We start from the raw sequence: 24,583 nt of genomic DNA, 5'->3' as shown, positions 1-24,583 counted from the left end.
GGCCAGAAGCTTCTAATGACCTTAGAAGACAGAGCTGACAGTAAAAAATGGTATGGCCAAGTCATTTGGCTACAGTATGCCTCAAAATACATGTACACATTGCTAAGTAAATGAGAAGAAATCTCTTTTTAAACTGCTGCTCTCTAGATGTTAAACAAAGGGATGGGCAGGAATAGGGTCTAGGGCCTGACATGTAGGATGGTCACCAATTCAGGGGACTGATCCCTAGGAAGCATCTGCCGGTCTGTACAGAAGAGAGAAAAATCAGCCTTTGCTCCTTGGGAGGTCAAAACTAATCCAACCCACCAGAGAAATCTTAATCATCATTCCCGGTTTATTCTAACAACGCCAAAATAAGGGCCTTCATTTTTTCCCTTGAAAAAACAGTTTGTTGAGCATTCAGTTTGTTTAATAAATCTGGTTGCATGTTTTAAGATTTGTAGGGGGTGGAATCTAAGGCTGGAGGAATTTGTCTGGCACCCATGTATTTGTATTTATCTGGCACCCATGAGGTGGCATACTTTCATGGATAGTGCTGTCTGTGTGAAGCAGCATAGCAGATTATGTGCCGCCCTCCCATCCTTTACAGCATGGTCCCCAGTGCAGAACAAGCTATTAGATGCTGCCCATTGACAAAGAAATTCACAATGTACTAATATGTCAGACTTCTGTGTGTTCATGTCACCTGCTGCAGAGAAAATCAAAATACATCCTCTAGGTTATCTCGCAGACCAAAATATTCAGAGTTCTACACATTAAATTTGCTTTTGATATTATGCTATTGAAGAATAGCTCTACAGTGCCTTAAAATCTCCACCCTGCAAGTCTTCGGGCATAGCCGAGGTTGCATAAATGCTGTAATAATATTGTTAGAAGCAGCAAGTTTCTAGCCTTTGACAGCAATGTGAGAAACACCTGTGAAATCTCCAAAACAAGAAAAAGGGACTAAGCCCTAGGGCTCTGAAGTGAAGTTTTTGTTCCCTACACTGCCCCAATAGCTCATCCCCCCAAAAAGAATATATTGGGCAAAATAATAAAAACAGCTGGATATATAATGCAAAATAAGACATTCTGCAAATTTGCTTATTTTGCATAATTTATACAAATCACAGAATTTAGCTCTCTTTGCACAGAATTTGGACTGCCTAGGAGTATAATTTTTAGGTTTTTAGCACTGAGAGTACACAGACTGAGCAAAGCACAGACCAGAGCTACACTAAAACACATGCTTTATTACAAAGCAATAGCAATCATCCATCATTTGCCAGCACAAGGGATCAGCAGATGCCCCCATTCCAATTTGTTTTTGTTCCATGGTTGGCTCTGCCCTTTGTTCTGCTCTGCCTGCCTTCCGGTTTTGCTTGGAGAACTTCTAAAATTAATTCAGAATTGGTGTGTGTGCAGTTCACTCCTGTTTTCAATGTCTTATTTTATTAGAAAGGCATTAACTAATGCCACTGATTAAAACCCTGCACCCAAAGAAAAGTCGAACAGATCCCATCAGCTTTCTTTCTTTTTGCATTTTAAGAAATTCACGTATGCAAGCAAAGACAATGGTGTATTGTCGAAGGCTTTCACGGCCAGAGAACGATGGTTGTTGTGGGTTTTCCGGGCTGTACTGCCGTGGTCTTGGCATTGTAGTTCCTGACGTTTCGCCAGCAGCTGTGGCTGGCATCTTCAGAGGTGTAGCACAAAAAGACAGAGATCTCTCAGTGTCACAGTGACACTGAGAGATCTCTGTCTCTTGGTGCTACACCTCTGAAGATGCCAGCCACAGCTGCTGGCGAAACGTCAGGAACTACAATGCCAAGACCACGGCAATACAGCCCGGAAAACCCACAACAACCAAAGACAATGGTGATCTATAAAGAAAAAACAAAACAGTAGCAAAAGGGACATATGCAACAGTTGGAACAAAATTTAGAAGTTCACAATAGCCTTTTCCTTTCCTGTTACAGCTCTTTTGGCCACAGCCTTCAGCCTAAAAGTTCACACTATGCAGTTATACATGCAAGATCAGGCAACTCACCGCACAAAAATTCAAGGAGAAACTCAAGACAGAAATTTGTAAGCACCCATAATAGAATAACTATGTCAAATGGCCCTTTATATATTAAAAAACTGAATGGGAATAGGAGGCGGGAAAGCAAAATCATTGCTAAAAAATAATTTGGCACTTTTGCAATTATCAAGAGAGAAGAAAAAACACTACAAACTCCAATGCTGCCAGGTGTTTTGCTGCTTCAAAGGAAAGAAAACAGAAAGGAGGCAAAGAAGCTGAGCATCTAGGGGAACCGTTCAATCTGACTGAAGGGTCAGATGATGTACATTGCAGGAAAGGACTATGTTGTAGAAAACAGTTACTTGCTAGGGAAGTAAAATTATGAAGGCATTCTGGGGCTTCGAAGTCTCCCTGAAGTAATGATTTATAGGCTTAAAGCAAGTATTAGAGCTTCAAACTGATACAAGACAGCAGGTGGTTGCAACACGTGCTGTGAGCCAGGAAAACAGCAAGGCCATTGAGATAAATCCAAACATTCTGAAGTGTCTCCAGAAGTTTAAAAGAAAGGTGGTTAACAGTGTATCCGCATGGAGGAAAAACACTGTCTTGCAGAGCTGTTAGAAGTCATCAGAGGCAGCAGCAGCGCCTGCAGTGCTCAAATGGGACTAACTGGAGCTGAAGTTGCAAACTATAAAAGCCTAAAGGAACATACACCTGATTTCATAAGACCACTCTGCACAAAAGCCATCAGCCTGCGAGGGACATGCCCTGCAACACCCATGCCAAAGGCACGAAGTATGATCAATGGCTAGATTGAAGACGAATTAAGCCTAGGGAAAATGAGGACAGCCTTGACCAGTGTGCTGTATCACAAGAAGTCACAAAACAGCTGCAGACAATGCCACTTTTAATGAGTGCCACCACACTCACGTGTACAAGAGCATTAAAATACCAAGTCATGCTGTTCTTTTGGAATCTGTAATAATTTCAATGGCTGTGGAACAGTTATAGAGCACCTGCTTTGCACTCAGAAGGTTGTGGTTCAATCCCCAACTTCTCCAGTTCGAAGTATCAAGTAATAGGTGATGTGAAAGACCTCTACATAAGATCCTGGAGAACTGCTGCCATTCAGAATAGAAAATACTGATCCTGATAGGCCAAGGCAGCTTCATGTGTATGTATGAGATCATCATACATGTTTCATCATTCACTATTCCCTCCTTGAACCAAGACCATGCGAATTATATTACCTGATAGAAGTAAAAAATTTTGATGGCATGAGATTACACTCAATGACAGTCTCTTGGAGAAACCCTCAAGTTTCATATCTTTGCCCTGAAGCATGAAGCTTGCTTAAATAATTACTATTACTTGTTAAGCACCTTATGCAATACTACACAGCACACACATGGATCTCTATGATTCTGGTGAGGGACGGTGCTGCTCTGATGTAGGGAAGCACTCATGGGGGGGGGGGTGTTACATGCATTTGGCCCCCAAAAACATCATAATAAAAGATCAGTGGAGAAGAACTGATATACTGCTTGAGATGCGATCCGAGTGTGTGCAATTATCAGCTCCCACTTATTAGTATTCCATTCACATGATGAAAAGGGTCTACCTGGATTACTAATCCATCTGTTTTACATAACCAAGGCATCTAGTGATAGAACGAAGGATGTTCAAAGTAGGCCTACCCAAAGGCGATCACTAAAAAGAGACAGGAAGCAAAGGAAAAACACCAACATTCTGCAAGATGACAGTTGGATGGGAACTTCATGGTTATCAGTGTGGCGTGAATAAGAAACAAGCCAAATGTTTCACCTAAGACAATAGTGCCCTTTTAAAGAGGCCAAACAGACATGTTGCACATAACCAGTACTAAACAGTTAAACTCTCATTAGAGTTTATGTGTATGTTTATTTCCATTTTAATTCTCTTGCTTTGGAGGAATACACCAGAAACAAAGTCTGGGGAACTCCAGTGATGTCTCTGAGGTCAATGACTAATCTAGGACTGGCAGCACAATGTCAGTCCAGAAGTCTGAAATGAATTGGCTCAATTAGGATCAAAAGCTATTCACTCTCCTTAGGTAACGGTCAGAGAAGACAGAAGTTATACTGTCGTACCACAATGCACATTTCAAATCACAACATTCTCTCTAAATTCCTTGTAAAGTCAGCGTAATATAGAAATTAGGATTCAGACTAAGTTTTGCAATAATGTAAGGGTGGGTAATTTCCACAGATTCCACCCTCAATTTGCCCCTTATTTTGTTTCTGAGAATACCCCTGTCCCCCAAGGGCAGCATTTCAGGGAGACCAATGTGTTACTGTAGGAAATAGGAATGTTCCATCCACTGACAGAAGTGCCTTTCATTGAAGGAAAGTTTAGTGAGGATCCAACCCAGAGTTTGTAAACAGTAATTCATGCTGTCACTGGAGCTCTCATAGGTGCTACACTATTCATTTTAACCAACTCGCGAGTCACCACTATCAGTTCCTTGCTGTTACATCTGTAACTCCTCACTCAGCACTCTGAAGATTTTAGCCTCATTTTCTGTGTGTAGTCAACCGACCTGGTAGGGCACTCTGATCCAGATAAACTTGTTTCTCAGGTGGGTTAAGTCCCAAAAGAATCAGCTGTTCTAGGAAAGTGCTAAACAGGTACTCCAGGCTTTTAAAAACCACTATTTAAAAATAATGCATCTGGTGTAAATCCGTACTTAGACTATGAGCATATCTGAATGTTTCTTTCTCAGTAATTCAAGCGTATGCCTCTAGAGCAAGCATCCCTAGCGTGATGCCTGTGGGCTCCATGGTACCTGGCAGCATTTTTCCTGGCACCTGCCAAATGTTTTTAGAAAGTGCATGTGACCAGGTGGCACTTTTGCCCAACAGGACTTCTTACTGCCCACTGAGGATCTGATTGGCAGTGGGGATTTTTAAAAAATTGCTTTGACAGCAGCTGCCACCAAAGCACAAGGATCTTTACCATGTGGCTACAAGAATGTATACAAGAAAATATTTTTAAACAATATGTTCATTTTTAAAGGCATTCTGTTAAACAGAGCTTCTGTCTGAGACTCTGATTACTATTAGAGTCATGACCTCACTCCCAGACATTTGTGGTTGGCACATTCTCTTGTGGCAGCCATTTTGTGGTTGTATCTAACATCCTGTGTCAGAATTCCAATGGTGCCTGCAGGTTCAAAAAGGCTGGGGACTCCTGTCATAGATGAAATGGATAAGTATTTTGAAATATTCTTACATTGAGCCTCTAATGTTTATGGTGAAATCTGGAATAATGACTCAACAAGGAAGAATATTAAGCAAAGAAAACTATAACACCATTCCCATGACATTGTTCATTGATACTTAAAAAGTATAATGTAGCATTGCGACCTTAACAAGGACTATCAAAGAAAAAATGTTTGACATCTTAGATATTAGATTACTTACAAGGGGCATAGAACATCAGCAGCAGAGGCCTATCTTCCTTCTTCAGAAGCCTTCTAAGTTCCTTAAAACCCAAAGGAAAAAACATTAACCATCACTGAAACCTTGAACCAAAGAACAGCGTTACAAATTTCATGTAAAACTCACACTTAGAAGAATGATATTTTCAGAAGACTTTGAAATGCAGCTGAAGTTTACTGCTCCCCTAAATGGCTGTAGGCTAAAAAAAAGACTGCTACTTCAGCAGCTAGCTCTATGGGGGCAAGGAGCTAACCTGCCATCAACAAAGATCCAGATGTAAGCCTTCCAGTCTGTTGATCCATCCTGCCCGTAGGCTGATTAGAAAAACATTCCCTTAACCCCAAGCAATGCAATCTCCATAGTTCATTAAACAGCTCTCCAAACGAAGGACCTCGATACTGTCCCAATCACAAGGGAAGCTGCTTGAGTCACCTACATATGGACTTCACAAGTAACATTTCTGCAACATACCTGCTCTGCTTGAAGGACATAGGGCTCAGATTGCACAGGATGATACATTTTATTTAAAGTATTTATAAACACAAGGGACAGATGGATCTGGCTTCTATTATGGCAGAGCACTCATTAGTCAGCTTTATAGCCAAGAGGATACAAGTCTGTACATTATTGTACTACTCATCTTCTTTATAGTTTACAAAAATACTCTAGCCCTTTGAGGGTCACTATAGGCAATATAAATTTGTTAATGAAGCAGGAGATATAAAGCAGATAACAGCCCATGGACTGCCAAAAAGCTGTCTCAATGAACACTGCTATTAGGGTGCATCATACAGCTTGCAGTCTTGGTTGACTATCAGGTGTTAAGGACTATTTTCATCAATGAAACGCGCAGCCGTTTATTATTAAGAACTGAATTAAATAATTTAAAAATATAAGTTTGCTTCTTTTCAACCAGGGCAATGAGGGGGCCCATAAGAACGGATATTTCAGAGGTGGTATGACGAGGAAAGCAAAATGAAATTTTTAAATTGAAAATGACCCCAGGAGAGCTTGTAATAGAGAAAAGAAAGGTGAACATTAAAAATTAATCTTCTTACAGAAAGTGAATGCCAAAATAACTGTTCCTAATACCAGAATGAAAGCACAGAAGTTCAAAAGACTCTCTATGAATTACCTGCTGGAGCCCAATCAATTAAAATTTAAAACCAACAGAGTGGAAAAATAATGCAACACAGTGCTCCAATTGTTAACAGGGAAGAACAGCAAGTACTATAATGATGCATAGTTTGAAAATAAAATAGTAGTATAATTTAAAACTTATCAGCTTTTAAGGACAAAACACTGTTAAATAGTGAGACATAACTGGGTGTTTAAGGAAATCTTAGCTGCATTTACAGACTGCGCTGATGCATAAAAAAATTTAAGCACCTCATGTATCTATACTGATAAGTGAACAATATATTAACCATTATTTTTACCAATAATTTTATAGTGTTGTTCAAAAGTCCTTCATTATTTCCCTTCAATATTCATCTATGGTTGAAACCTATCAATGAAGCCTGTAACATGGCACCTGCAGGCACCACGGCACTTACTGATGTGCTTCCCAGGTTTCTTTCCATTGGAAAAGAGCCAATCCTGGCTTTTCTCCACTTAACTGGAATAAGTGTTGTGTTCCAAAGAGCCTGAAACACATCACCTTTGAACCTGTAAGGAGCACCCACTTGGAAATAGTTTTTTCAGGATGCCAGGCCTGAAACCTCATAAAATTCTGCAGTACCTCCCAACACTTTGTGATTTGAACCCTAGGGCAGCCAGTTTATTGGGGTAGCCACTACCTTCTTCTCAACTTCCAAAAGTTCCCACAGGTTCAACATAAGATGCAGAGGCTCCCTGCCACAAACCACTGAAGAACTATTTGCTAGTACATTTTGGTTGCAATGTTTTATGATGACAAATCTAATTGTGAGGGTTTTAAATCAGGAAAATCAGAATACCTTTAGTTTCTATTTATCCATTTAGGCAATGGAATACTTTCCAAGAAGGTCATTTTGCACCAGGTAAAAATCTCACACGACTTCCAAATACTAACACAACACATCATAATCCTCATTATGCAAATCCTGTAATCAATGCACATTGCATGTGGAATAATGCAGGCACTGGAAGATCCATGCATTTTAGATAATGTATTTAAAAGCAGTTTTTATCACATACAAAACAGTGTTTTAAGAGTTCACATTCAGAATATTAATTTAGACATATATATTAAAAATGCTCTCTTGTCCCCAAGATTTTCAGTTTGAATAATCTATTTTATGGTCAGAAAAGACTGCAGTAAAAACACTCAAGCAGTGTTGTCCCCAGCCCCCCCCCCCAAATCTGACAAATAGGATCCTATCATTTACTTGACCATATAATCCCCTCTAAGTCATATGTTCTTCTACTAACCTAAGAGCTTATACTGGATTTAAATTACAGCATGAAGAAAACACAGAGAAGCCACAACTTATAGTCCAAAACACTTTAAAAGTACATGTGTGAGGACAGACAACCAGGGTTTTAAAAACATTCCCAAGTTAGTGTTTTGCTTACGCACAGTGCATAAGCAAGTGAATGAAGTAAATGACCAAAGGTTTTTTGTCCCTGCAATTACATGTGAAAGCTAAACAACAACCTTAATCATTCCCATGCTGTAAAGTCCAGTATTGTGGGGGTGTGACGTCGCTTTGGAGGAAGACAGATGCAGAAACCGGAGTGTCCCCCCCCCAGAACCAAATTTAAATATCTTAAAATCCTACATCAATATAAATACCCAAATTACGAGTAAGCAAAATGCAGAAAAGAAAAAAGCAAACAACAAAACATCCAGAAGACTCCAAGACTATTTCCCTGCGCCCCTGCTGACTGAAACCCAAAACACTGTTGGAGAAGAAGCAACTAAAATGGCGTCGGAGGAAAATTTAGCAGGTAAAGCTTCGCCAGAAATCGATCTGCCTTTATTTCTACAAAATATGAAGGAAAAAAATTCTGAGTAAAATTACAAATCTAACTGACCAGATTGCAGATATAAAGCTTGATATCACTAAAGCTATTCGAAAAGCAGACTGTGCAATGGACCTTAGCATTACATTGCAAAATGAAATCCAAGCCCTACAAAAAGAAAAAGACTTAATGCAACTCAGAATTCAATCCCTAGAACTTTTAAATCGTAAGTTAAATCTTAAAATTTAGAGGGATTGAAGAAGACGAATAAATAAATGAAGACCCAACAGCGTTTCTTACAAAATGGCTAATAAAAAGCCTGAAGTTAAAAGACAGTGTTACTCCACTAATCCAGAAAGCATATCAGCTTGGTTTTCCAAACAACCCAGATAGGAAAGGATCCAGAGACATTTTGGCAACGTTCACAGACTGGAGGATAAGAAAGCAGATTCTAGAAATGGCTAAACTACAGAATTCATTTAAGCATAATGGAACCCCTATCGCAGTCCTTACTGATCTGCCTAATGAGATCCTCAATAAGAGAAGAGAAGGTGATTACAGAAACCCTTAGGAAAGCTAGAATTGACTATAGATGGTCGAACTTTTACAAAGCTTCAAGTTAAGCATAAAGGGAAAATCTATCAGGCAGAGGATCAAGAATCAGGTTTGAACTTGCTACAAAACATCGAACTGGAATTACCTAAGGACTCTGAAATCACATCCCACAAGAGGAAAAGAACTCAACCATCTACTCCCCCAAAGAGTAGCAAAATTCCGATCAGACAGATTTAAGTCATTTTTCTCACTTTCTTTTTCTCTTACTTTTCTGCCCAGAAATAGCTAAATGTAAGCTAATAAGTATAGAGTTCAATAGCAAAGCAAAAAAAGTTTGAGGGAGGTAAAAGAAAAGCATAATTTTATTTTTGGTTTAGCTCCCAAAGGTAGTACAGCTCTTCTACCTTGGTAAGTAGACCAAGTGCCTGGGTGGGGCCCACAAGGCATAGAGAGCTGTTTAGATTGTGTGGTTAAATGTTTGAATCTTAGAATCTTTACTTATTTGTTTTTGTTAGCAACAGGTTACAGCATTTGACTACTGATAATATCCAAGTTAATCTCTTTACATAGGGGAAATGAGGAGGGATCGAGAAAGTTATACAAAATCATAGTAAGGGGAAGAATATTGTAAATTACTAAATTGGGGGAGGGAGGGGGTAATTTCAATAAGAGGGATTGTTAGTAAAATTGATAAGGCACAATGTTAAAATTCGAAACTACTGTTACACATATCTTTAATTGATGTTATTTTCTGGAAATGTAAATCTTACAATAAGCAATACTAAAACCAAGATTTTCTATAACTATCATTAAACTATTTGTGTTTAATGAATATCATCCCTTTTGTTCTTATTGTTATAGAAAATACTGAAAATAATTTTTTTTTTAAAAAAGTCCAGTATTGCTATATCAAAAGCTGCAATGGCCAATAAGCTATAAGCTGGGACTGACAAGGACATTTTGCAATTCCATATGGCTGCACAAGACAATCCAAGGAGTTCTAGGATCCAAGAATTCTAGAATCCTTTGCAGTAGCACAGGGGATATACAATCTATGTATCACATGCAATCATAAGGCATCTCCACTCTTACTTCATTGATGCACTAAAAATATTTTTGCTTCCTGCATGTGCAGTTGTGTTGGCCCTACCCTGCAAAAATTTAGGATTTCTAGACAAATACATGTCTAATTATTTTGTTCCCTGTACATCACCTTTAAAAAAAAAAGACACGCCCACTACCAATTTTCTCAAACCTATCTAAGCACTGCCCCCTCTTGGATACACACCGTAACATGATGAGGGGGGTTGAGTGTGACAGTGAAGCTGAGAGCAACAACATGGGCAGTGCAGGCTTGGTCAAGAGTCTAAACTCCTGGAAGAGTCACTCAAAGTGGAATGGTCAAAGCTGAGACACCAGACTAAGATGCATCCCCTTCAGGAATCAACAGTCACATCAGCTGAAGAATATTGATTGTTCCAATGGTGATAGAAGTGGAGGAATTTTTGAAGCCTAGCTACTGGGCAGCTGCAGTAGTGGAAGCGGGCAGAGGATCTTTCACAGACAACAGCAGTTTCACTTCAGCTAACCCTGGTTAGTACTGTGCAGAAGGTGACAACGGTAAACCACTCCTGCTAATTTCTTACCTTGAAAACCCTGTAATGAGACAATCCAAAATGAAAGAAGATATAGTGCTGGAAGATAAGACCCCCAGTTTGGATGGAATTCAATTGACTACTGAGGAAAAGCCAAGGACAAGTACGAATAACATCTTTCTTAATGATGGGACTGGATTAAAGCCAAAATGACACCTAGTTGTGGATGTGAATAGATGCAAAAGTAATGTCCAGCTGTGTGACACACGTAACAGGAACATGGAACATGAGAAATATGAAGCCAGATAAGTTAGAAGTCGTAAAACAAGAAATGGAACATTTAAATATTGCAATCCTGGTGTGAGTGAACTAATGTGGACTGACTCAGAACATTTTCAGTCAGAAAACCACAAAGTGTTTTACTGCAGAAATGACAAACTCAAAAAAACCCTGTCTTGCTCTAATAGTGAGACGAGACATAGCACAAGCAGTCAAAAGCTACAACGCAAAGTCTGACAGATTAATCTCAATGAGACTTTATGAAAGGCCTGTTAACATAACCATCATTCAAGCTCATGCCCCAACTACAGATGCTGAGGAAGAAGAAAACAAAAACTTCTATGCAACTGTCCAAGAAGAAATTGATCATATTCTTAAACGATATGCTGATAATCACAGGTGACTGGAATGCAAAAGTTGGGAGACAAAGCAGAATCAAACATTGTCAGAAAATTCGGACTAGGAATGATCACAAAATGAAGCAGAAGAGTGATTTATAGAATTTTGTGAAGCCAACAACCTATTCATTGCTACCACATGCTTCAGGCAACCAAAAAGACAATTGTATATGTGGAAATTGCCGGGTGACCAATACAGGAACCAAATAGATTACATAATTGGAAGCAGAAGATGGAGAAGCTTTATTCTCTCTGCTAAAACAAGACCAGGATTTGATTGTGATACAGATCATGAGTTGCTAATATCAAAAATTATAATAAAGCTGAAAAGAAACACTAAAAGAATCATCGTGCTAAAATACAATCTAAATAATATTCCTGAAGAATTTGAAGACCAAGTAAAGAACAGATTTGCAATGCTAAGTTTAATTGATCGTGAACCAGAAGAGCTGTGGGCTGAAACCAGAGATATTATCAAGGAAGAATGTGCAAAGACTATTCCTGTAGCCCAAAAAAAGTGGAAATCTAGATGGATGACTGATGAAACTCTTAAAATTCCTAAAGATAGACGAGAAGAAAAAATAAAAGGTGATAGAAATAGAATCAGAATTCTAAATGCAGGTTTTCAGCTACTTGCACACAGAGACAACGAGATCTGTTATAATAACCAGTGCAAAGATAGAACAACAAAAAAGGAAGAACGAGATCTGCTCCACAGGATCCAGGAAATCAAAGGGAAATTCAAGCCATAGCTCAAGATCAACAAGGAAATACAGTACCTGATCAGGACAAAATAAAGGAAAGATGGAAACAATACACTGAAGAACTATACAGAAGAGATGGAAGGATGCCAGATACCTTTGAAGAAGAATCTTTTGACAAAGAACCAGAAATCTTAGAAAGTGATGTAAAAGCTGCACTCAATGCAATTGGGGGGTGGGTGGGGGGAAGCACCTGGAGTGGGTGGAATTTCAACCTACAGAAATTGAGTTCATCAAAATCTTAACAAGAATCTGTCAACAACTATGGAAAACAAAACAATGGCCCACAGACTGGAAACGCTCAGTTTACATTCCAATTCCAAAAAAAGGGACGCCAAACATTTCAGCAACGATTGGACTATCACATCAATTTCCCATGCAACCAAAGTGATGCTCAAAATTTTACAAAAAACCTCTTTACCATATATGGAACGAGAACTGCCAGATGTTCAAGTTGGATTCAGAAAAGGAAGAAGCACTAGAGATCACATTGCAAATTTATGATGGCTGATGGAACATATCAGGAAATTTCAGAAGAAAATCAGCCTATGTTTCATAGATTACAGCAAAACTTTTAACTGTGTGGATCATGAAAACAATGGAGTGTTAAAAGAATGGGGGTGCCACACAACATCTGATTGTTCTGATGTGCAACCTGTACTCTGGACAAAAGGCTACTGTTAGGACAGAATATGGGGAAATAAAATGGTTTCCAATTGGCAAGGGTGTCAGACAAGGATGCACAGTATCTCCCTACCTGTTCCACCTCTATGCAGAGCATATCATAAGGAAAACTAGATTGGATCTAGAAGAAGGTGGAGTGAAAATTGGTGGAAGGAACATTAACAATATGAGATGTGCAGATGACACCATGTTTCTGGTAGCAAAGGAAAACGACTAGGGAAACGACTACTGAGGAAGCTTAAAGGAGAAAGCGCCAAAGCAGGATTACAGCTGAACATCAAGATGACAAAAGTAATGACTACTGAGGAATTACACAATTTTAAAGTTGACAATGAGGACATTGAACATTTGTGAGGGAACTAGAAAAGGTCCTTAAAGATAAAGATGTCTCTCTAGGGACCAAGTTCAAGATAATTAAACTATGGTATTCCCCATTACTATGTATGGATGTGAAAATTCGACAATGAAGAAAGCTGACAGGAAGCAAAATGATTCATTTGAAATGTGTTGCTGGAGGAGAGTTTTGTAAACACCATGGATGGCCAAGTGGGTTCTAGATCAAATCAAGCCTCAATTCTCCCTAGAAGCTAAAAGGACAAAACTGAGGCTATCGTACTTTGGTCATGTCATTAGAAGACAAGATTATCAGGAAAAGTCAATTATGCTAGAAAAGTGGCAGTAGGAAAAGAGGAAGACCTATAAAGAGATAGCTTGACTCAATAAAAGAAGCTCTGCCCTCTAGTTTGCAGGATCTGAACGAGTCTGAACGATAGGACATTTTGGAGGTCTTTCATTCATAGGGTAACCAGTATGTCGGAGGTGACTTGACATCACATAACACACATATCTAAGCACTGACTGCTGCATCAAATATCTGGAAATACTGGTGGTTCTTATTCTGGAAACTAAAGAAATAGTTGCAATTCCAGTTGACATACTTTTTCACTGTCCAAATGTACAATGTCTTTGGCTTCAGGATCCTCTTCCCACAATGGAGCTCCTTCTGGATCCTTCAGAAAGGCCACTATTGACTGCCAAGAAGAGAAAAGAAAGACAAAACCTTTTAACAACAGCTTCAACCAAACTGTGACCATGCTGATGTTCATATTCTTGCTGTTGAAATAAGCATTTTTTCTCTGCTTTGTAATTAGCATTTTAAAGCAGCTCTTCTTCTAGTGATTTTTTTTTTTAAATAAGAGATTTTAAAGATGCAACCTGTGGAATTGTGTGTAAAAGTTTTACGTTCCATTTATATACGGCCTCCTGTGTATCATATCAGAAACAGGAGTGTTCCTGTGTAAACTGAACAATTTGTAAGACGTAACAATTTGTTTATATTTTTATCCCAGCCTTCTTCTAAGGAGCCCAAGGCAATGTATATGTTTTTCACTTCCTCCACTTCATCCCCACAACCACTATGTGATGTAGGTTGGGCTGTGACAGAATGACTGGCCCAGCAATCTTTCATGGCAGAACAGGGATTCAAAGCTGGGTCATCTGTAGCTCAGCGTTCTAATCAATGCACACTGCCTCTCAAAGAATTCCATGTCAATAGACTACAGCCTGTAAAATACATCCACTCATTTTCCCCGCATCAGAAAAGGTTATGGCAGACAAATAATCATTTGGTTTCTTACATTTCAAGAAAAAAGGGGGCTTAGAGTAACTATTAATATTCTCCTGAGTGCAAAGGAAAGTCATTTGGTTATTAAGAGCACCACATACATCATCTTCTGCTTCCGCTGTTTGAGCGCAGTCTTAATGTCCAACACAGATCTCTCAGTAATACCACTAAGAGGGAGAAGAGGGGGATCAGCTATTCAAATGCCAAGATTGTGATTGGTTTGTTCCCGTGGAAAGAATGCCACTTATCACAGATAAGGAAAGCACCAATTCAGCACTCTGCACATTCTCATTCTCTCTCAGCCTGTCAAAAGGATGCATCATGTTTCACAGCTGAACAAGCAGCAGGTTGCTTTTTGCTCATTCCTCTGCGGTATTAGAACTTTAGTCTCTTTAAAAACAATGTTTAAACTGAAGAAAATGAAGTGTCTGGAGAGACAGCCAAGGTGACAGTTCAAGGACAGACATTATCCACCACTGCTACTATTGAGCTTGTAATGGTAGAAAAGAACGCAATTAAATCTTGCTAAGCAGCTTTAATATCTGCAGCTACTTTGTGTATGGATGCTCTAGAGGAGGGGAGTTGGACATTACAACTTTGTTTCTCTTTCATTCTAGTCTCTCTACTGGGCCAAAGAGGATATCCATAACAAGACAGAGCAGGGATTATGCATCACCCCCTGGTGATAAAGCCACAGATCTACTGATGTTTACATACTAGCAGTAGCTGACACCTTACAAAAGGAGGACTTGGAGGCACTACTCCTACATGGTGAACCAGGTCCAGAAAGTGGTGCTAGGGAACTATTGCTCAACTTCATTGAATTTGTTCTACAGCATTCCTAGATATTGTAAAATGGCCTTTGGGATACTGGGGTATTATTTCTTCCCTTCTAATATAGATCAGCATACAACCACGCTCCATACACATTTTTGTTTTTGTTGCTTCAGTTGGCTTCTTAAATTGGTACCGAGGTTTAGCCGTTCTAACAACACTGGCTTTTTTTCTGTCTATCAAACTGTCAATGCCAACTTGTATGACTACACACACCAACATAGTAAATACATTGCTATATTTGTGGTTTTAGCTATGTTCCCATTAGCATTGAACGTTCTAATGATCCACAACACCAGGAGGTCAAACCTCCAAGTTTACATCAAACCAAGCCTGCATTTGAACACTGCAACAAGGTTTGTAATGCCAAGTTGTGATTCTTGTTCTTATTAGAGGCTAAAGTGCTGCTTGAGAAGCTTCTTTCAAACCTGGGAGAGTTTCCAAAACAATTTGTGATGCTGCAGCAGTTTTAAAAAGAAAAAGTTCAAAGCTGTACTGTATGTAGGCTGGCCTTACATACGTTCAAAGGGGCTCTCTGGATTGCAGCTGAGAACAGAAAGAGCGCTAGAAGCAGCATGGCAGCCTAATTAGGACCACCAACCTTTTCCAAGTGCATTTTCATACATATATTTTAACACAACAAATCTATAGAAATTTGTTCCTGTCAATTTGATGTTCAACACTAAATGGAGAGCAATATTTTAATAACACACATTTATTTTAAAAGTCAAACATGCAGTAATTGTAATAAAACTTCTGAAATGTTTGACCCCTCGATATATGTAGAGAATCAGCAGCATACATAAACAAAAGATGTTATCTTGCTGGTACAAAGGAAGATACAACACTGGTCAGCTGTAAATTACAGCAATGCTTCAAATACTGCATTGTACCAAAACGAATGCATTTTCCATGGGGAAGAGAGAGAGCTGGGCATGGATGTTAATAATTATGGTAGTTTTATAGAAGTAATCAGGGCTAGTTTGGTCCATAGCTAATCATATTTGATGAACAAGATTTGGGTTGAAAGCACATATCCTGAAAATCTAGTTGGTCTTTAAGGTGCTATTGAACCTCGATCTTGCTCCAGACCAACAAGGTTACCTACTGGAAACCACATCTGATGAGTTATGCAATATGTTAAGGCAATATGCCATAAATTAGAGCACCATAGGAGAATAGCATCTGTACGTTTTGTTTGGGCGATAATATGTTGATTACCATGAAAAGTGAATTAGTACCATCTGTAAATTCCTTGAGGTAGGTAAGGCAGCATGGTATAGCCCAATCCTGTCAGATACTGGAAGCTAAATTGGGTCAGTACTTGGATGGCCGACCGCCAAGGAAAACTCTGCAGAGGAAGGCTATGGCAAACCACCACTTCTTCTCATCTGCCTTGAATGCTCCTTGCTGGGTTTGCCGTAAGTCAGTTGTGACTTGACAGCACATACACACACATGAATTCCTGGAAGGTTCCTAATGGGGCTAAACTGGACTCTGGAAGTTGAATATATTGAATGATATTGTAAGATTCAGTGAAGATCTTTTCCCAAACATTTGCACCTATGGACAATGTAAAAATAAACCTCTGTTTTCACCCATTTAACAACTGGGGAAGGTAGTTTATAAATACAATATTACAGGGTTGCCAGCTCTAGGTTGGGAAATTCCTGGAGATTTTGAGGGTGGAGTCTGGGGAAGACAGAGTTTGGGGAGGCAAGGGACCTCAGTGATGTATAATGCCGTAGAGCCTACCTTCTAACAACAATATTCTCCAGGGGAACTGATCGCTATTCTTTTTGAGATCAGTTGTAATTCTGAGAGATCTTCCACCGTCATCTGGATGTTGGCAATCCTAAGTGTAACCTTAGTGATGTTTATTTGAGGGTTTGTTCTCTTGACAACAAAACTATGCAGTATACAGAGAATTTCTAGTGGACAAAAATGAGTCCATGACTTCCACCAATGGACCATTCTCCCATACTCAACTGAGCCCTTCAGATGGTAAGTTTTTTTCAGAAGCAATCAGCATATTGCACACACCACTTTTGTTCCGCTAGGATATGAAGGATAAGAGTTTGATAAGAGTTCAGTTGGCCTCCTGACATACTATGGAGTGGATTAGAAAATTCAATTTGGTTAATATGAAACGAATTACATTTCAAGATTTGTTTCGCCCTAATTTTATAGTCAGAGTGTAGATGATGAAGAAATCTGTATCTATATAGGTTGATTATATCCTGTAATTTAAAACAGATTATGTTTATTTTGAACAAAGAAAGGCCTAGAAAAGGAATTAGTGTGGAAATTGTCAGGGAAAGAAATTCATGAATTTTTTCCAGTACCCAAGTAAGATTTCTAAAAAGGTATTTTAAAACTGGCTGAAGTTTTACAGCTTAGGTCAGGAAAAGAACAGACCTAGTTAGATCCCTTATGGGGATCCCCATCTATGGGAAAACAGTGCCCGTAGGCCCCGTTTCCCCCTAAGGGATCGGTGCCCAATGCTCAAACTGCCACTGGAGTCACAAAATGGCTCCCCTCCAAAGCTCCTAACTCTGCAACCAACACAATAACCCATCCCGGACATCCTGCAGCCAAATGTCCTATCCCCAGCTGGACAGGTGCACACCGTCCGGCGGTACAAGGCCGTGATCCTGAACAAAATGTCAGGGTGAAAGATAACCAGGCCACCCTTATCCAGGACAGCTTTACCCACCAGTTTGGATAGCCGCCTCCAGGCCAGGTCCACCCTGGCGTTGTCCCTTGCCCCCCACCAGCATCGCTGCTCCAGAGCTGACCGAAGGGCACGCACGCCCGGCCCCGGCAAAATAGAAAGTGGGAGGACCTGAGGGAAAACCTCTTCCCTCAGGTCCAGCAACGGCTTCCAACTTTAAAACACCCAGCCAGCCACTGATTGGCTGGCTAGGTGCTGTATTTCGCATGGCTTGTCCCTTGCCCCCCGCCAGCATCGCTGCTCCAGAGCTGACCGAAGGGCACGCACGCCCGGCCCCGGCAAAATAGAAAGTGGGAGGACCTGAGGGGAAAACCTCTTCCCTCAGGTCCAGCAACGGCTTCCAACTTTAAAACACCCAGCCAGCCACTGATTGGCTGGCTAGGTGCTGTATTTCGCATGGCTTGATTTACAGCCGCGCGAAGCAAACTGGGGCCGGAAAGGGAAAGGAGACGCTCCTGCTCGTCCCTTCCCTCGAAAGCCCCGCAAATGCCCAGAAGCCCCTGGCCCTGACTTACTGGGCCCGGGGGCTTCCAGTTGAGACTTTTCTGCAGAGTATTTAATGGTGACATTTTTATTAGGCATAATTGATTTTTAGTTCTCTCCCCTTCCTTATTTCCCACCTCCACCAGCAGCCTCTAACGCTCCCACCACCTTTATTTGTTCAGTCCTTTACCTTAAATGTTCCTGTTTTACATTTTCTGCTCCTCCCCTTCCAGCCTCCCTTCCCTTCCTCTTATCTTTTATTTCTTAAAAACTCTCTCTCTTGCTTCTCCATGCTGGTACTAACCAAGGCGTGGAATCCTCTGCAATGTTAGTTTCAGGATGCCTATCAACCACCAAAATGGCTGCCAAGATTCCATAATGGTTGCATGATCTCAGTGGCATGAAGACACTGCTTCTATGGTTTTTTTCTAACCCCCAGTGTATCATTTTTCATATTTCATCTTTTTCTGCAAACCTGAGCAAGTATACACTATCTGACTGCCTATTATTTAACAACCATCAAATATCATTAAATATTCTATGAAGCCATGAATGCCATTGTTAAGTGGAAATTAACCTTTCACATGTCATTATGACCTCATTTTTAGCACCGGCAGGAATGAGGGCTGCTGGCAGCCAAAGGCAAATCTAGTACCATTTCCTATCAGATATCTGTTATAGCTGTGTAACGGCAGACATTTCCAAACAGGGACAAAAGTAAATGGCAAAACCACTGACAAGAGCCACCAACATACATTCATTAAAGTGTACATTCATTACAATTTTTTAAGTTGACAGTTACCAAGGAACAACAAGCTAATTTGTTTTTATAGTTAGCATAAGTATCAAACCTATACTTAATATTTTAAAAACACTTGACCAATATTTGACCATAATTGACCAAATCTCTTTTTAATTTGTCAAATGAACAACCCTGTTCTAGAGAAGTAACAAAGTAAAGAAATCAGAGGAAGACGTTTGCATGAGCCCCCCCCCCCCAGACAGAGATGCTATAAGGTTCATTCTACTTGAATTACAAACGAAGTGAAAGTGATAAACCTGGCCCTGTTCTACACAAAGCTACAATGACATCTGGAGTCAACTGAAGTGGAGGAGATTCTCTGACAAATACCTAGGATGCCAGGATTAGAAGAAAATACTTGATTACAGGATGTAATTTGAGCTGGAGGAACTGGGTAACAGGACATTACTTGGACAGGAGCCAGATCATAAGAAATCAAAGATTTGGGGAATGCTGTAAGCATTGCATCAGCTAGTTCACGACAATTCCTATTCTTTAAGGTATCTTGACATCTTCTGACTCCTAAATCTGAATCTTTACAGTCTCAAGAACAAACAATTAGCTGTATTACTTCTACAAAGTTTTTTGGTGATAAAATAGCATGAATGCCAGCTGTAGTTTAGGTGAGAGGGAAGAAATGCTTAATGCACTATCTGGTCCACTTATGGCCCATTTTGACCCAGTTACAGTGACTGATATTGACAGGATCCTGGGCTCTGTGAAGGCCACTAGTTATGCACTGGATACTTGCCCATCTTGGCTACCAAAATCATGTAAGGAGCGGACCACATAAATCATCCCCTATCATAAATCATTCACTAACTCAATGCACCTTCCTTCAGCCACTCAAAGAGGCACTTATCCATCCACTAATTTTTTTTAAAAAAAATCTCTAGACAAAAATGATGTGGTCAATTATCACCCAGTCTCTAATTGTCCCTTTTTAGGCATGATGATTAAGAGAGCTGTAGCAGACCAATTCCAGATCTTCTTGGTAACTCTGTTGCTCTGGGCCTGTTCAGTCTGGTTTCAGGATGGGCTATGGGAAGTAGACAGCTCTGCTGGCTTTAGTTGATGACTTCCGTCTGAATGCAGACAAAGACCATTCTTTGTTGCTTTTCCTGGATCTATCTGAAACTTTTGATACAGTAGATCATGCCATGCTGAGACATATGGAGACAGAAATAGGTATCAGAGGATGTGCCTTTGAATGGTTTAAGCTGTTCATCCTGGAACAGACTCAAAGGGTTGCTGTTGGAGATCAGCTGTCTGCAGTGTTGGAATTGTCTTGTGGGTTCTGTCAGGGCTTGCTGCAGCCACCGCTGGGCGGGGCGCTGGGCGGTCTGCTCCTGACGTCAAAAGGGGGCCAGGGATTCTGCGGGACCCTGCTCTGTGGATGGAGGGGCGGTATATATCACCCAGACTCCCTCTCACTCCACTCGCTGGCCCACTCAACCTGTGCCACTCACTCCCCTTGGTCTCTGCCATCTTCTTCTCCTCCTTCATCCGCTCCCGCTCCCGCTCAAACCCACCACCCCAGAGCTCTTCCCAGCCATCCTTTATAGGGTTTCCTTTCCCCGCCCCGCCCTTCTTCCAGCCTGGATCTGGGCTGCCCCAAGTAGTTGCAGCTGGGGTAGCTGATCTAGCTCCACTGACTGGCACCAGCTGTGTCGTGTTGCCTGGCTGCCAAGCCTCCGACTCTGCTGATTGCTGAAGGCAGGTCCAGCTGTGGCCCCTTGGCTGCCTGCCCAGCTCCTCCCCCAGAATGCCTGTGGCAGCTCCACCTGAGGTTGCTTGGCTTCTGGCACTCCCTGGGCCTGGCTATTGCCTTCTAGCTGGTGTATAGGCTGGGGCGTAGTTCTGGGCTGTTGGGACTGCTTCTCCTCATCAGGTAAGGGCTCTGCTTGGGCAGCAGCTGGGTCACTATTTCCCCTGCCCTTGCCTTCTCCCTCTACTTTGCCCAGCCCCCTGCCTTCTCCCTGGATGGTGGGGCTAGCTGGCCTTGCCCTGCCCCTTTCAGCCCCCTGGGGCCTTGGACCCTTGCCCCTTTTTCTGGCATAGGCAGGTTCTGGCTCTGATGGCTGGCTGGGGCAGCAGGGCCACTGCCTCCTGGCTGTCTCTCACTGTTTCCTCCCAGCAAGGCCGGGGGCTGTGCCTCAGACCCCGGACAGGTTCTACAGGGCATAGTCCCCCCTCCTTCAATGTTATTTAACATCTATGTATAGCCTTTAGGAGAAATCATTAAGAGCTTTAGAATTGGATACCATTAATATACCATTGATCACATCTCTTTGTTCAAATCTCCTGGTGATGAAGTAGGGGTTCTGAGTCACTGCTGTTGTCCAATGGCTGAAGATGAACAAACAGATACTGAACCCAAACAAGATGAAAGCGATGCTGGCTGAGAAGGCAGAGATATTGACGGGTGCTGTTCTCCCAACTTTCAGTGGGGTTCAGTTCACCCTTGCAGACTCAGTTAAGAGCCATGGGGCTATACTGGATCCAACACCACTCCTAGAGAAGCAAGTTAATCTAGCTGCAAAAAATGCCCTCTTCCAACTCAGTCTAGCCCATAGATGGCCCCCTCCCTTGACACGGATGATTTGGCCATCTGGATCCAGACCACAGTAACACCTGAGGCTAGACTACCATAATGTACTCTGCATAGGTCTCCCCTCGAAGTCAACTTGGAGACTAGCTGGTGCAGAATGCCCCAACTCAGTTTTTATCAAGAGCTAGATAGAACATGCATATTACTCCTATTCTTCAATCACTCTGTTGGCTACCCATCAGTTAGTGGACTCAGTTCAAGGTATTGGTTATTACATATAAAGCCCTTCATGGCCACTTCTCTCCCTATGCTCCACCACAGCAACTCTGCTTATCTGAACAGGGCCTTCTATAGGTACAACCCTGCAAATGGCCAACTGCCCATATGTATGCATTCTCTGTGTGGTCCCCATGTTGTGGAATGGCCTGCCTAAGGAATAAAAAGGAAAGAACACCATTTTTATCTATGCTGTGCCCAGAGAATCTATTATTTTAGCCTGTGGTTATATAATCAGATCAGCAAAAAGGCCATTTCCATCTTTCCTTCAGGCTCATCGTATAGAAGATAAACTAAAAATGTAAAGTATTTTCCCAGTTGTTGTCAAATTAATGCAGTTAGAGACTGCCACAGCAGTTTTGCTCATCTGAACAGGTCCTTCTATAGGTACAACCCTACAAATGGGCAAAATCAACAACTGCCCATACATGTGCATTCTCTGTTGTGGCCCCCACCTTGTGAATGGCCTGCCTGATGAAGTTAGGAAGGCTCCCACCCTCTTGAGTTTTCGCAAACGATGAAAAAACTTAATTATTCAGCAGGACTTTTTACACAGGTGGCAGGGCTATAAACAAATAGTTCAGAAAGATGCTATGGTAAATGGATAAGGACTGTAGACTATACTGTCTGGTGCTGTACATGTGCTCGAACTAGGTAATTTCTGCATTGGTAGCTTCAGGTGGCTAGCCATGTTGGTCTGTAATAGAAGAGCAAGATTCAGGTCAAGTGGCACCTTAAAGACCAACTAGATTTCCAGTGTGTGAGCTTTAGAGAGTTAGAGCTCCCTTTATCTGACAAAGTGAGCTCTTCTGCACTGGTAACACGTCACATTTAATTGCTTATGCTTGTTTCAGCCTTGTGTTAGCTTTGCATCAGATTTCTGCTTGTTTTCAAATTTATGCTATCCAAACCCTATTGTATTGCTTATTGGATGTCCCAGCCATAGATTATATTAATTTACACTACGTAATCTGCTTTGAGTTTCAGTGAGAAAGGCAGATTATAAATAATGTAATAAATAAATACACAGAATTCCAAATGGCTCATTTGTAAATAGTTGATGAAAATTACACAGTATCAAGCACTTCCCTGCTTTGCATTACTTTGTAAAACTACTGGCATACATTTTTTCTTTCCCTTTTATTTTTAATTTATATACCACCTTTCAGTCAAGTAGTTCAGAGGAGATAACAAATAAACTGCAGTTATTAAATCCATCTGCCCAAACCCAATAAAAATATTAATTTTGACTTTAACTAATGAAGTATTTATGGAATACCTAGGTACTAAATTTCTACCTGGGCCCTTCTCAAGTGTCAGTCACTATTCTCTACTTCTCACCATGTACTAAACATATCCACTTGAGCACATAATCTGGAATCACACTTGGGCATGTGGGGGGAAACCTTTCGTTGTTAGGGAAGGTTGAAAAAAATATGCTAGATATTTCTTTTAGGGTAGTTCTGGAGCTTAAAATACTTCTGATAATCACTTCAGGGATGAGAAAAATTTCTGACACCTCGTGAGATGACTTTTGTGAACATAGTTTTTTCCACAGTGATGATGACAAGGGCTGGGGCTTCCTCCAGCTATATTTTCTGTTTTCTGAGGTGTAGCCAGTCCCTGAAACTTTTTCGGTGGGCTGTTCTGCATTTGCTTTGTACAAAGTCTGCTAGGGACCAGGCTGTAAAATGGAAAGACCACCATTTTTGTCTATGCTGTGCTCAGAGAACCTATGATTTTAGCCTGTGGTTATATAATCAAATCTGCGAAAAGGCCATTTTCATCTCTCCTTCAAGCTCATCTCATAACAGATGAACCTGAAGTGCAAAGTCTTTTCCCAGTCATTGTTAGATTAATACAATTAGACACAGGCAGGCATCAAACAGGATCTTTTGGAGGGGGGAGGGATATCACCAACAAAAACAAAAGCTCGTATTTGTTACCAGATTGTAAGTAAGCTATCAATTTATAATGCAATTTAGCACTGACTCAGTCTAGTTAATCACACACAGCTTTACAGGATGTTTGGCTGGCAGATGTGCAGGAGATATGGGAGGAAAGAGAAAACCTCCCAGTCACCCAAACAGATGTTTGTGTAATCCATCTCCCACCCCAATATGAAGCTGCAAACATTAACATCTGCTTTACATCTAAACATATCTCACTCTCCAGAATATCTCAAACTAGTATAAATTTACCTTCAATGTGAGTGCTCTGTTATATTCAGTGTGAAATGTTCCATCCCTGTCAAGAAAGGAGTATGGGGGAAAACTGCAATTAATTTCAAAACTGTCATTAGAAAATTAGGCAGCTGTTTCCTCTGGTCAGGAAAAATGAAGTTTTCTTCAACTTGCAGGGTGTGCAGAACACAACAATCGAAAACAAGTTTTTCAGGCAAACAGGTCTCTAATGAGCAATCACTTCCACAATGTCTTAATGAGAGCATTTACCACAGCCAAGATTTGGGGAGTGGCAGATGCCCATGGAAACTTACATTTGTAACAATGCCACTATAATTATGCACATTGGTCCCTAAAGAGCTAATACAATCACGTGTTGAAGTCAATGAGCTGCTAA

At 40.8% G+C, this 24,583-nt stretch overlaps 1 protein-coding gene across 1 annotated transcript in view; it reads right to left on the bottom strand.

Annotated features, from left to right (window-relative positions):
* Positions 1-24,583, bottom strand: part of PDIA5 (protein disulfide isomerase family A member 5) — a 289,332-nt gene that overhangs the window by 130,121 nt on the left and 134,628 nt on the right. Inside the window, exons 5-7 of the mRNA XM_054971351.1 lie at positions 24,205-24,250; positions 13,638-13,730; positions 5,464-5,524 (exon numbers count right to left, since the gene is read on the bottom strand). Of these exons, the coding sequence (XP_054827326.1) occupies positions 5,464-5,524; positions 13,638-13,730; positions 24,205-24,250 (200 nt within the window). The remainder of the gene's footprint in view (positions 1-5,463; positions 5,525-13,637; positions 13,731-24,204; positions 24,251-24,583) is intronic.

This window comes from Eublepharis macularius, chromosome 2, assembly GCF_028583425.1.
Source record: "Eublepharis macularius isolate TG4126 chromosome 2, MPM_Emac_v1.0, whole genome shotgun sequence".
Taxonomy (NCBI): Eukaryota; Metazoa; Chordata; class Lepidosauria; order Squamata; family Eublepharidae; genus Eublepharis; species Eublepharis macularius.
Note: the sequence above shows the minus strand (reverse complement) of the source record. Positions and strands in the feature narration are given on the sequence as shown.